Raw genomic sequence first — 14,161 nt, 5'->3', positions numbered from 1 at the left:
GATGCCCTTATAATGTGGGTAGTCTAGTTCCTTGGATCTCTGCAATGATTAGCCATGGTGGCTAAGTGGAACTGCCATCTTCAGAGGATATATCTCACCATGGAGCTGGTACAAGGGTCCAACAGTGCTGGGAAGGGGGAACTGTTAATGCTCCTGTGTTTTAAGTATTGTAGAAAAGATAGCTAGAAGATTAACTGATGCTGTGTATAAATTTGAAAGAAAAAGGTTAATATATTTATATTTACATCTTCAGTTGGACAAATGGGAAGCCACAGTTATTTTGGGCTTAGGGTTATAAGAAGGTAAGGGGTTATAGTTTTGTAATTTATCTAGTGGTATGGGTGCATAGTGTGTATTGGTGTTTGTGTTATGTATTTTGTAATGTGTACAGCTGGTGTATAACAATAGAAAAGATAATAAAGATATTATTATTATTTTAGAAAGAGAAATCCCATTGCTCCCCTTGTTGAAAACTATGGGAACAACAGGATGGCAATGCTGTCATAGCCTCACAGCAAGCTCTTCAGTGTCCTCTGGTGGCTAATACAGGAAATCACAAACAACATCCTATGCTCTGTCATGAATAAACATGGACAAAATCTGCAGTCAAATACATGAATACCATATGAGATGCATGAATACTGATGGATTTCAATTTGAAACCTTTTAGAGTAAGGCTCTTCTAAAGCTCTCTGAAGCCGTTTCTGAGGCTGTTGTGACAAATATATTGCTCTATATGAAAAGATAAGTGTGGCAAACACATTCTCATCTTAAGTGCCTCCAGTAAATTCTTTGCTGTCAGGCAATCTTATTTCAGAGAACAATGAAATACTTCAGAAATATGTAGTGCCAATTTTATAGCCTGAAACATGTTGAACCAAAATCCATGGGGGGATGTCTGGCAAGTTGTTCCATTTGGAAAACCTAGGAAAAACAAGAGGGCTGAACAGCTGCAGGGTTGAGATCTTGCAAGGAAAACCTGGCACAGACAAGTTGCTACTCTTTCCTTTCCCTTTCTCTTCCCATTCTACTAAAAGTGGAGATTCTTGCTGACCTGTCCAGTGATGGAGGGAGCAGGTGGCTTTTCAGAAGTCAGCATTGTGCTGGGAATGTCAGACTGGTATGAGATTGGAGGAGGTCCTTGGTTGAATTCATTTAATGTCGGTGTGCCAGGATTCACAGTAGGGAATGAATCTGGGAAAGTTCCAGGACCTGAAAAGTTTGAATCTGCAGAAAGAAATGTAAATATTTTAGGAAAGTTAACATGCCAGCCCCTGAAAGATGTTTAGAACAAAGATGTTTCTCCTCCAAACAAGACTGTAAAGACCAAAGGCAGAAAAGGTACTTTGGATACCAGAGGGGGGGAACAACAGAGTCCTGTAGTGCTTTAAGACCAACAGCTTTACTACACCATAAGCTTTTGTGATCTAAGTATTCCTTTCTCAAGATGCATAGAATATGATAAAAAATGTCAGGTATATCTACGCTGGACATTGTTGGGGTGGGATATTGACGTCGAGGTCAGAGTGAATTTAGACATAGAAAACACTGACAGATTATCAGCACTGGCCCTCACAAAACAGTTGATGATAGGTCACACACCTTGGCATATGCTTATCACACAACGTGTGTGTAGGTTTTACCTATGCCTTACTACTTACCTTTTGTACACAGATTTGAACCTTTGGATTATACTCATGCATTTTAGGAAGAGAGTTATAGTTCTATGAATATTCATCTTAATTTGTTAATTTTAAACCTACCACAAGACTCTCTGTGTTAGTATGGAAACTAACACAGCTGCATTTTGAAAATCACAGAGACTGATGAATGTTAGCAAAAAACAAACTAGAAGGATGTGAGGATGGTTTTCCATTTGTTACTCACTTGGGCTAGGTATAGAAGCCCTTTCAAACACACTGAAAACTGCAGATTGGTTAGCGCTGCTTAACACTCAGCAATTGGATTGACACCACAAATGGGTCCCAAAATAGTGCCTGCTCTGTGGTGGGCTTTGTATAACTGAAATAATCACATATTCTTCTTCTGTTTACCCCACCTCTGCTTTCTTCTCCCTTTCTTTGATGTTTTTCTTGGGACAGAGTTTAGACTATAAACTTTTGGGGCAGAAGACTGTTATCTTCTACTCTTTGACATGCCAGACATGACACATTACATAAATAGGATAATACTCTGCCAAGGACAGTATACTGGATGGACAAACATCGTTTTCTTGTGACAAAGAGGTGACATTGGTATTGGTCAGCAGTAGTCATGGAACCCCACACTGCAGAGAAAATGTACTTGAGAACTGCTGAAGTTGCATGAACTAGACTTGGTGCTCTCCAGTTAGGTTGGTTTACAACCCCATTATCCCTACCTGGCATGAGGATGATGAAAGCTGTAATGCAACACATCTATAAAGATGCAGGCTTCCCAAACCTGGGCTGGGGAGCCCTTCATGATTCTTGAAAGGCAGTACTCACTCCTTGGGAGGAGAAGGTTGTTTTCTCAGAAAACGAAGCCTAGTTCCCATGTCCCAGAGACCAACTCACTTTGGCCAGTGAAGTCACTGTTGCCACTGCTGGCAGATGGAGGTTGCAGGGGCCCAAATGGAGAGGGACCAGGTCCCAGGGCAGCAATCATCTCCATGACATTGGGCATCACCATATGTGTGGGGCTCATGGTGCGGCAACGCTTCAGCACCGGCCCATCCTGCTCCTCCTTGATGTGGATGTCGGGTTTGATGGGCACAGGTTTCCAGCTGCACGTTGGGTCAATGGTGATCTCTTCATATTCAGAGCTAAATAGGAAGACAAAGGAAATGAGGTTCAGCAGAGAGGCCTGCGGGTTGGTACAGAGCATGTGCTTTATAGGCAGTCGATCCCAATTTCAGTCCCTACCATCTCCAGGTATAACTGGAGAGTCACTGCTAGTGATCGTAGATCAGAGGTGGTCAACTGTGGCGCTCCAATTTCCATCTTTCCTCACTTTGGTTAGACTGCCTACGCTGGTGGGACTCACAGTCCCCAAACATCGAGAAGATCACAGTTATTCATCCTGAGCTATAAAATGATTAGACTTATTGATTATAGTATTGCAGCTATCAATTTTCCTAATCTGAACAGGAAACATCAGCTCCTGAGTAAAATGTCCTTCATCTAGTGCTTGCATGAGCTAAGATCTGGGCTTGCACAACTTTGCATTCACTCTGAAAACAGAGGAGACTCGTTCTTGGGATAACCTCAGAAGGGAGGAATCAAGCCCTTTTAGTACCTTTGTTGCAACTCAGAATCCCTGTCCTAAAACCAGAAACCCTAGTCCTGGATTGTGGAATCTGTAATCTTCTAGATGTTGCTGGACTACAATTGCTACCTGGGGAGAATAGGAAGGAGATCCCAGTGGTATCTTTTTTGGCAGGTGGCAGATATAATTCAATCCTTTAGTAAGCTAGTTTCTGCTTTCCTTTAAAGTGTCCTCCCCAGTGTGTGCCCTCCACATATTCCAGCCAACACAATGGGACTTGCAGTCCAGTCATAGAGGGACCCTGCTTGGAGAAAGGCCACTTTACAAAACTGTGTTGCACTCATCAGAGATTATTTCAGTCTCACAGGGGAGTGGGTTAAACTGCAGGAGATCTTGATTCTTTCAGATCTCTTTGGCCCTGAGATGGTTCCCAGATTGTCTAAAACCTGGGGCTTTATGAAGCAGAGACCTCATGTACCTTGAGTGTCACCCAGTGCTTGCATGTGACTGTTCTTTTGCAAAAGGCTTGTCATAAGCAGCGTTAAAGGGCTACTGGGGATAATACGGTGAATTTATATACCAAGGCCAAGACATCAGTGCCTCAGTTCCCAGAAGGTTTGATCTGGTTCCTTCTTGTTTATCTAAAGCAATGCTGTCTTTTTTTCCCCCATCAGTGAAAAACTGGGAGCATGAGGCCCTCAAATGGTGGAAGGGAAGTTTTGCACGCTGGCTGGAATTGTTTTGGATTTTGGGTCAAGAAAGGCCTGTCCAACATTCATGAGGGCACAGGATCTTTGCAGTTGGGAGGAAACTATGTTCCTCTGAAGGAAGGATGGTATTGGGAAAAAGGGATGAAGCCCTTCACTGAACTTGCTGAAGAGCAAGGCTTATATCTCCTTAAAAAAAGACCCCAATCAAACAAACAAAAACCCTAAAGTAGCTTGGTTCACAAATTACTAAGTGGCAAGAAAATGTTGCTACTCTCAAGAGCAATTCTCTGCTATGTATGGGAGGAAAGAACTGAGGGAAGTGAGGCAATTCTGTCTAACACATTTTCTAGTACACACACTGTCTCCCAATCCTTCCTGGAACTTAGAAAAGTTCCCCTTTTTTGGACTTTTATAATCCTCAAGCTATCATGGCCAGTGGCCATGCTGACTGTCGACTTCTGGAAATACAGTCCAAAAAGGAAACTTTTTGGATCTAATCTTTATTTCATTTCTCACCAACCCACTTTCCCACCTGTAAGAATGCCTGCATTCACAGGACAACCAGGGAACACCAGTCAAAGCCTTGATATGTGATGTTGAGCTGGCAAAGGGTAGGACACGGTGGGACCTTCTTGGCTGTTGTTTTCTTTACCATCATAATATAGACCTAGTCCTACTGATCTTTTATGAGTCTTTGCTTGGTTACTATGAAAGTCTAAGTTCTCTCTCAATGTGTTTACATTATTAGAATTGATATTATTTGGCATGCTCTTAAAAATGGGTACCTAACCCCTCACCCCTTTGTGTTCACAAATTGTTGTGTTTATCTAGGGCTGATTCCGCCAGTGGCCTAGAGTCTATATAACATTGCCTCCCAGGTAATATTTGAACTTGAACAGTTCCATAGAGTCTCCACATCATGGAAGGGGATGAGGGGGTATAGGCTGGAGATGGATGGGCAACGCATGGCAGCCCTCTAGCAGCCAGCTATATTTCATAGAAGAATGGAGGGACAGATGAATAATGAAACTTACTTTTGAATATAGATTAGAATCCCCAGCATGTACTGATCTACTTCAAGTCCTTCCAGCAAGGCTGTTTTACTGAAAGCAAAGGAAAGAATGAGAAAAGAGTTAGCAAGGCTCAGGGAATCCAGAGGCAGAAGTACCAGAAGACTCATTTTATTTCTAACTATGTATCTCCATTGATTCCCTGCATCTTCTCTGTGGCACTATGTAGTGCCACTGAAATTCAGCAGAAGTTAGATGTAATCAAATACAGAGAGCAGAGTGGAGAGTCAACCAGACTGTGGGAGTTATGCAGCAGGTGAGGGCAGTGCTTAAATTCTTGTTTGGACAGCTAGATTCAATGACGTTTGAAGTAAAGGGGCTGATACCTCCATGCCATGCACGAGGGCATTCCAGAAGTAATTCATTGGCCACAGTGAGGAAAGAGGTGACCAAGTTAGATGGACTATGAGTTCGATCCTTCCCAGGTTGTTCTGCTGCCCCCCTGATTATAAACATCCCATTTAGCATTTAGTATACCCCACCCCATTCTGTGAATGTCACAGGCCCTACCGTGGATACTCACTTGCAAACAGGACATCGCCATGTTCCCCTTTCACAGTTCAGCTGGAGGTAGGATTCCAGGTCAAAGCACTACACAGAAAACACAGGAAACAAAGTTGGAGAGTCATGTGAAGTTGCAGGTTGAATCAAAGTTTGTCACTATGGGAACAGTGATCCCTCAGGGATCTGTGGTCCAAATGGGAGAAAGACAGCACCTCAACCACCCACTGTTGAAAATGACTCCCCTTCCTCCTTGGACGATAGGTTGCCATTACATTGATCTGTCCCTGGAATAACAAGAGAACACATCCCCCCTCTTATTTTAGAATGTGGTCAGTGAAAATGGCCTGATGTGTGATGACAACCTTGCCCAGTGTGGCACTCTCCAGAGCATTGGGACAACAACAGCCTACACGAGTCACTCTGATAGCTTTGGAGGAAGAGTGGGATAGATGTAGCCATCAAAAGGTACAGTTGATAGGGCTTAGTGGTCATAAGGCCAGAGACTCACCTGTATGTGTCGACAGTCATGACCCCTTGCAGGAAGTTGGATTCTCCGAAAAGTGATGGGGCATTTCAGAGACACTTTGATGGCTGTCTGCTCCACCCCATCTTCACCATTTGGACCTGGAGTTCCAGGGATTGTGCCGCTGCTGAAGTTTCGTTTTACTAAGAGGGGATCAAGAGGGGAAATGGTCTTGTTGCAAAGGAGCAAGCTCATTTGTCAGTGAGCAGTGAGAAACTGATGGCCATAGGATGTAGATTCCCACAAAGGCATGGAAAAGTGCTGCTGGATCACAAGGCAGAGAGCTTCCACCTGTCTCTAACAGTCCTAAATTCTCCAGTCTCAGTCAGATTGCGCTCATGGTGTTCCAACCCAAGTTCTGAAAACTCCTCATACAGACAGATGACACTTGTTGTGAGCAGCATGTTGACAGCACGAGAGGAGAAACATGCACACTGTATTTGACACGATTTCAACCTATGACCACACCTTTGTCAACAGTGCAACTTTGGACCAGCCTTTCCCCTGGTAAACCATGCAACCAGCTGCAGAGTCTTGCATTGACTGTCACTTTTCTCATGGATGCTGAAGCATCTATTTACCAATTTTAATTTTTTTTATAGCTGTGCATTGCTTACCCTTACTACTGGGCTGAGCATGACTGAACATGGCAGATGTTCCACTGGTATAGCACTGGTATGTTCAGTCTTAGCATAATTTGAGTTTAGAATTGCTCTGTCTAGTTATAATTCTAGACTTCATTTCCTTTCAAGTATTGTGAAAGAGATTTCTGGCTTTCGGGACCACATCACAAAATGTACAAACAGGACAGGATGTAAAGGAGCCCATACTCACTTTTGGTGATGCAATGCTCAGCTGGCAGGAGCCGCTTTTTTATTAAACCCTGCAAAACGGACCGCACAGAGGGCCTGTGAACCAGCTGCAGAACGAAGAGATGAGACTAGGGAGAAAAGAAGGAGGAAGATTAATTGGGATAAGGAAATTTCACTGCAGCTTTCCTCATCCTGGTGCCCTCCTCAAGTAATAGACTACATATGCCATCATTCCCAGCCATGTGGCCAACACATCTGAATGATGTTACTTTTCTCCCTTTCTAATGAGAACCTGGGGCCAACCAAGGAAAACTCATTTGTGGGAGATTTCAGGATGGACCAAGGGAAGTAACTGTCAAGACTACTGAGTAACTCTGGTTTTCTTGTGGTGAAAGACAGGATAGTCAATGCTCTGAAAAGTCTACTCTTGCATGGCTAGTAAAAAGAGAGCATGCTATGCCAAAACAAAACATACTGTGCAAAAGACTCAGGAATCTACTCTTAAAAAGTAACTCATTACGTGACTTGTTGCAATGCACGGACACACTCAAATATGTTACCTTTACACAAATTTTGTAGTAACTCATTGGTTATTTGATACTTTTTTGTTCTGGGAAGGGAAAATTCATCCAGAAAAGAGTGTCCTGGTATTTGAAAAAATGCCCTCAAAATTATCCTGAAGTCTTCTTTTTCTTCTTCTTTTTTGCCCTCAAATGAAGAACAGTAATGTGCAAATGTTACTAGTTATATAAGTACTGCTACAACTTACTGTGTTTTACAAAAGCTATGCCCTCATTACTACAAAAAGTAACATGTTGTAGGTAAACCAAAATGCAAAATCTCTAAGTAAAATCTTGTACTTTTAAGCCTGGAAACAAATTAAGGCATTGAAACAGAAAAAGCATGTCCTCAAGGGGGATTGGGGCATATTCACCACTTACTTCTTTTGCCCTCCAATGTCTCCAGGAGAGCAATGTGCCCCCACAATAGTTGCCCTACCCTGCTTTATCACCTCTGTTTTGCCTTTCTACTGCCTTTCTTCATTCAGCATACAGCTAATGGAGTTTCATCTACACATACTTATGATAAAACTACAAAGTAAAATGTAGATGTTGTGACCACACCACCATGAATTTCCTTCCTCTGCATGCTATTTTACCATCTTTGTTTTATGAAGAAGCTTGTTAATTTTGAAAGCTAGCATTAAGTATTTTCTGCCTTTTGGTTGGACCAATAAAAGGATCACAACCTTGATTTTCTGTTTTATGGCCAATACAATCACCCTTGCAACTTTTCTATGTTACTGGTAATGACATTACGTATAATGTGTTAATTCTAAGCCCTGAGACATATCCATAATTTTGTTCAAGAGCATAGCATTTAATGTTTTGGCCCAGCATTCACACATGGGTATGAAGAAGGACAACTGGATTACCAGTAAATATGAATGTGAAGTTGAAAAATCACAGTAGACTATAGCTGCAGGGCCACCATCAATCACTTAGGACTTTCTCTGAGATAAAACAGAAGCACACAACATCCACAGATACAAATGCTCTTCCCAGACTAGGCAGAAACCAAGGAAGAACTTACACAGCAGCAGGCGGTGACTGTGATCTGGATGGTGTTCCTGCCAGGCTGGCACACCTGCTTCAGGTAGAGGGGCTTGTGGGATGTCTTGTTGTCTCCCCGCTCAATGGTCAGAGGTGTGGCATTCACGCTGACCTGAACTGAGGCTGGCCAGTTAGTATTCATTTGTCGATCCTCATGGTGGTAACACTTAAACTGCAGCTCCAAGTCAGGCCTGGAAAAAATGGAGAAACAAGTGGATGCATTTTTAAAAAAACAACAGCAGTTCCTTAGAAAGCCAAGAGCCCATCAGGAACAAGAAGTTGAGATGGAAGATTATGGAAATGGCTAACAAGGAAAAGCAAGAATCGCTCCTGGTGCTCAAAACGTTTGCTGAATTCTTTTTTTTTTTTTAAAGGACAGTCTCTCAAAGTGGGAAAAGATGAGAGAATGGGTTTTCCAATGATAAGATGCTGGAAGCTAAGGAACTGATCCACTGTAAGGGAATATCTGCCAAACACGGGTGGTCTGAGTCTGCAACAAGAATAACTGTGGAGATTCACACACAATCAGCCCTACTAGTCATGTTGGAACTAGGAATGTGAAAACCACGCAGAGCTCGAACAGACAGGCCAAAATAAAGCTGCTTTGGGTCACTTTGGGGGTATGCTGTTTAAATGACACCCGCATCTTAAGAGGTCAGAAACTGCACCAAAGCTGTGCTCCAGTCCTTAGGACTAGAGCGTGACTTTGGCATGGCTTCTGGCCTCTTAAGACACATGCATCATTTAAACAGCATACCTCCAAAGTGACCTGAAGCAGCTTTATTTTGGCCTGTTTGGGCCCTTAATTTCATTTTTGTTTTGTTTCATTGTGTCCCAGTTCGATATTAGATTGCAAGACTTTTTCTTCCTCCCCAGAAATGGTAAATTTCTGTGAATAAAAATGTTGAGTGCACATTTTTTTAAAGTATGCATTTCCCCTATTAACTAAAAATCGTGTTTGTGTATTTTTCATTTGTACGCATTTTTAGATGTTCATATTTTTAAAAGATACGTATAATTCTGTATGCATTTTCTTTCACTGAAACACATCATAAATTTTGCAAATGGAGTGACGGGAAGTACAAAATGGATACTTTTGCTGAGAATTCTGAGCCCAGCAATTTCTCCCAGTCCTACTGTAACTTGCACAAGCTATTACTGCAATACAGTATAGGAAGATACAATTCAAACACAAACATAGCTGCAGCCAAACTGGAAGTAGCCAACTGTGGGCTGATACCTCTGTGTCCAATGGCTCCGTTTCCTAATTGAGAAAACAATTGCCCCATCTCTGATTTTTCTTCCTGGTCTTGCTTGCTACCTTTGGCCTCCAGTGCTTTAAATTCTTGGTTTCTGACAATATGAGAGTAACTCATTTTAGTTTATTGCCAGACCTTTCCTGGAGGCTCCAAACAGATGATAACATGTTTTAAAGACCAAAAACTGTCAGAAATTAAAGTAATCCAAGGAAAAGGTCACAAAAATGCTTGCCTAAAGATGTCTTCCCATGTTTCAGGAATAAGTTTAAAGAGCCAATCTATGGGATACTTCTCACAAGACAGATTTTCTGCAGTGATGTGGAGTGGTTGTGGGGAACACCTTTAATTGGTGCATGGATAGTGCACTTAAAAATTAACATGTGCTCTCTAGTCTTAAGGACTGTGACAGGGCATAAGGAAGGAAGCAAAGTTGTTTATAGCATTTTTTGTGCTGTGATCAGGGGCTCTACGTGTTCATAAACAAATGTGCAAATATGATCCTGCATCTTCCTCATTTATCTTGTAGCTACCATCTCATCATAGTATAGCATCCACCTCAACTGAGGATGCTGGAACATGTTTTCCAATACACTTGGAATACAGTTGGTTGAGGAAGCCAGAAAGCCTCTGATCAGACTTAAATTCTAATGATTAAGGATCCCAGTTTGGAATCAGAAGGGTTTTTTAAAAAGCCTGTTTCTTTTCAGCTAGAGATGGATTTTAAAAAGGAGAGAGAATAAAGATTCTTGTGCAGGAGCCCCAGTGTCATGAGAAAAGGAGGAGGGAGATTCTCTCACCTGAGCATCAGAGTCTTGTAAACAGAATCCCTGAGCTGGAAGACATGGTTGCTGACAGCCAAGTTGTGCTGGAGGCGAAATGGCTCCAACACCACCCCATCCCGCACAGGGAAGGTCAAGCGCAACTCATCGCATGGGTTTCCTGTTGGGATGAGACAAGAATGTGGAGTAGTAAATGGGCGAGGATGCAGGGCTGGGGGCATTGGAAGTACATGCGCAGGCATGGGGGCCAGCTGGATCTGGCAGTAGGGGACATAAAAACCATTGGAGTAAACCTGGGGACAGAGTAAGGGATTGGTGTGTGGGATGACCCTGCAGGGGGTGCACAGAACAGGCCTGGCCCCAGATGCTCCTGTGGTACTAAGGGTCTCATCTCCTTTCATCTCCCTCACAATGATGTATTTCTCAAGTATTTGAGGAAGGAACCCACTGCCCTCAGAGTGCAGCCAGTGAAACATAATGGACCTCCCTGAATGCCCTCCCTCCACTTGGGACCAAGCACCCAACCGCCCCTTCTTATAACTGCCACGGAATTCAAGTGCAAGATTCTATGGGCCCCAATCTGCAACTGCTGCTCCTCTAGATGGTTCATGCCTATTCAGCCTCCTTCCAACAGCACCCAGAATTTCTAACCACTGGCCATGCTGATGGGAGATGGAATTCAGAGCATCTAGATGGCAGCAAGCTGGGGAACAGTGAACCTACAAGCTGGTCATAAGAAAGGATGAAAAATGTCATCATCTCTTTCTTTCCCTTCACCAACACAGCAGCAGTATTAAATACATGCTAACAGCAAGCCCAATTCTTCAAGTGGTAATATTTCTGAAGCCAAACAGCATCCTCCATGCAAGAGAAAGAGATCATTGTCCTTGAATGAAACCTATGGACAAAACAATCTGGGGAGAAAACAACATTCACAACAAACAATTTCATAAGATTGGACAAGAAAGAAAAATTAAAAGTGGATTCAGGGCTCCATAAAAGCATCCCTGAAGATTACACTGTGGTTACTTGAACTCCTCTGAATAGACACAATTCAGCCATAATCTAAGGGCCTTGACATGAACTTCAGACTTACCAGAGGGAGAAGGGTGTAAAGAGTTGATATTAGGTTTGATGTCTGGAAGGAACGGTGACTTCACATCCTGCCCTGGGGACATATATGGAGGGATGTTACTGCCAGGTGTCATTGGAGGGGTGGGATTGCCAGGTAATGGAGAGCTAGGATAACCAGGCATGGATCGTCCCGGCTGAAAAGAGAAACAGAATATTAGGCTAACTTTACATAACCAGAAACAAGTTGAAAACCCTGTTACTAATGGACAGTGAGAGATTGGTCACGAGTCAGTGCAATTTGTATGAGCCAAAGTGAACTGAAACAAGTCTCATGCTTGTATACTCCCCTCTCTTCCTCTCACATATCTAAGAGGAGCTAACAAGCTTCTGCTTCTACTTCTGCTTAGCTGAAGCTTGCTGTATTGTCTGATCCAAACTATGGTGAATCTGGTCAAAGCATTTTCAGTAACTATGGTTTGAAATTGTCCTGTTTTAAATTAACTGTTGTTAATGCTGAGCCTCAGTTTGACAGTGCAGGCATGACAAACCACAGTTAAGCAAAAGTCGATTCAAATAAGAAAGAGGAGGAAAGTAAATAAGACCAAGGCTTGCACCCCATTCTAGCTTATGCCCTGCTGTATGATATAGTACAAGACAGACAACTATCCAGTACTGAGAGGCTTCACACACACACATACACACACCCCAGGGATGTCAGAAAGCTACATCACTATCCATTTTAACAAATGGGGACGGGTTATTAAAATTTAAAATAACCCCCTTCTGAGGGCAGAGGTATGCAAAGCCAATTAATCTTATTCTGGTTCCTGCCCTGGCCATTTCAGACCCTCGAAAGGTCTTTTCACAAAGCAGAAAGCCGAAGGGAAGTTATGTCTGGTTTTGATTTAAAAAACCTAAAACAACCTTGGCGAAGCAAAAACATAGTGATAGTCACATCTTGTGCCCAGGTTTTTTTTTCTGGTGATGGTGGGGATAGTTTAGGGAAAAATAATCAAAACCATTTCAAATTGGTGGGGAACCTTGCAGCCTACAAAATGGACCTGGGAGGATGCATGCAGCTGGTAAATTCCACTTGTGTAATATAAAACAAATCATGAGAGAGTGTGAGAAAAAGAGAGGAGAGAATCTGGCTGTTTTTCCAATAAGGTTATGAATACAGTTGCTTTTCTAAAAAGGTTAAGAGATAGAAAAACAAGAAACAGAAAGACAAAAACAACCCTCCCAAAAATGGGTGGTTAAGAGAAAGTGGCACTTATCTACATAATATCAAAATCTCCTAAATCAACTAATAATATATTCTCCTTCCTTTTAATGAGGGGGAACAATCTATCCCTGGTTAGGAAACCAATGTACAAAGCTAATTCCAGATTAATGTGAGGCACCTGAGAGCAAGGTCTTGTGTGTATAATATAGGCAATTGGATTCAATATGCATCTTTAAAAAGCAAGAAAAGCAAACAGACAAGGAGAATAGGAATATACATGAATGTATGAGCGAAAATGCACACACTAAACAAACAAAATATATTTTATTCACATACTATGTTAAATGAGGATATGTACAACATTCAGATGTAGATATAAAGGGGTTCACAAGGGTAAAAAGTCTGAGAACCACAGAGCTAAGGTCATGTAGTAATAAGAGGGCTGGCCTGGAACCTAGAAGGTTTGAGCTAAAGATCCCACTGAGCTATAAAACTCATTGGATGAGGTTGGGATCACTCATTTTGTCTCAACCTGACCCACATCTCGGGTTTTATCAGGATAAAGGGAGGAGACAGAGAGCCATGTACATCTCCTTGAGCTCATTGATGGAAAGAAAACATGCAAAGATAACTAATAAGTAACCAATAAAAGGAAAAGAGAAAGCAGACAATAAGAAATACGACAAAGAGATGAGCACCTATCTCCACATCCCAGCTAATACTTAGGCATCAAGATGAACAAGGTAACTTACCCCATTCATTGTAGCCTGTCCATAGCTGTTGAAGTTGCCTCCATTGAAATTGGTGGTTTGACCATTGAACTGATCAGTAGGCTAGAAATAGGAAACCCAAAGTCTGTTAAGAATCAGAGGAATTTATGCCTCCAAACCATCCCAGTTCTCAAGAACCAAAACTGCCTTAATCCTTAATTGACACATTCATTCAAAAATTACATGGTTCTCCTTCCCATGCTATGCTCACAATAACCCTGTGATGTAAGGTTAGCACATTATTTGGTTGGTATAAACTAGTTACCAGGTTGAATATGGGACAGGGCTCCTATATTTTTAATACATAGGCTCCTAAATTTTGAATCTCCAGTTGTTTTCAATTTGAGCTCCCATAATATCTGACTGTTGGCCAAGCTGTCTGGGGCTTTTGGAAGCTGAAGTCCCAAAAACTTGGAGGACTCAACTTTAGGAACTACTCTTTAAAAGTTAACAGCTCCTGGAGAAGGAAGACTACCATCAAGTTTCACCAGGCAGGACTATGTGAAATCTTCTTCTTTACTACACTTTTAGGTGCTGTGTCCCCTCAACATAGCCATTTACTGGCCTGTGAAAATG

General features: G+C 42.2%; 1 protein-coding gene across 2 annotated transcripts in view; it reads right to left on the bottom strand.

The window, feature by feature from the left end:
• ZMIZ2 (zinc finger MIZ-type containing 2) overlaps positions 1-14,161 on the bottom strand; it is a 105,908-nt gene that overhangs the window by 3,882 nt on the left and 87,865 nt on the right. For both annotated transcript variants that reach the window (XM_042473267.1, XM_042473268.1), the window contains exons 8-17: positions 13,568-13,648; positions 11,613-11,784; positions 10,535-10,676; positions 8,459-8,669; positions 6,888-6,993; positions 6,039-6,196; positions 5,550-5,617; positions 4,991-5,059; positions 2,556-2,803; positions 1,055-1,227 (exon numbers count right to left, since the gene is read on the bottom strand). In XM_042473267.1, coding sequence (XP_042329201.1) covers positions 1,055-1,227; positions 2,556-2,803; positions 4,991-5,059; positions 5,550-5,617; positions 6,039-6,196; positions 6,888-6,993; positions 8,459-8,669; positions 10,535-10,676; positions 11,613-11,784; positions 13,568-13,648 — 1,428 coding nt within the window. The remainder of the gene's footprint in view (positions 1-1,054; positions 1,228-2,555; positions 2,804-4,990; positions 5,060-5,549; positions 5,618-6,038; positions 6,197-6,887; positions 6,994-8,458; positions 8,670-10,534; positions 10,677-11,612; positions 11,785-13,567; positions 13,649-14,161) is intronic.

The sequence above is a fragment of the Sceloporus undulatus genome, chromosome 6 (assembly GCF_019175285.1).
Source record: "Sceloporus undulatus isolate JIND9_A2432 ecotype Alabama chromosome 6, SceUnd_v1.1, whole genome shotgun sequence".
Classification (NCBI taxonomy): Eukaryota; Metazoa; Chordata; class Lepidosauria; order Squamata; family Phrynosomatidae; genus Sceloporus; species Sceloporus undulatus.
This window is presented reverse-complemented; position numbering and strand designations above follow the sequence as displayed.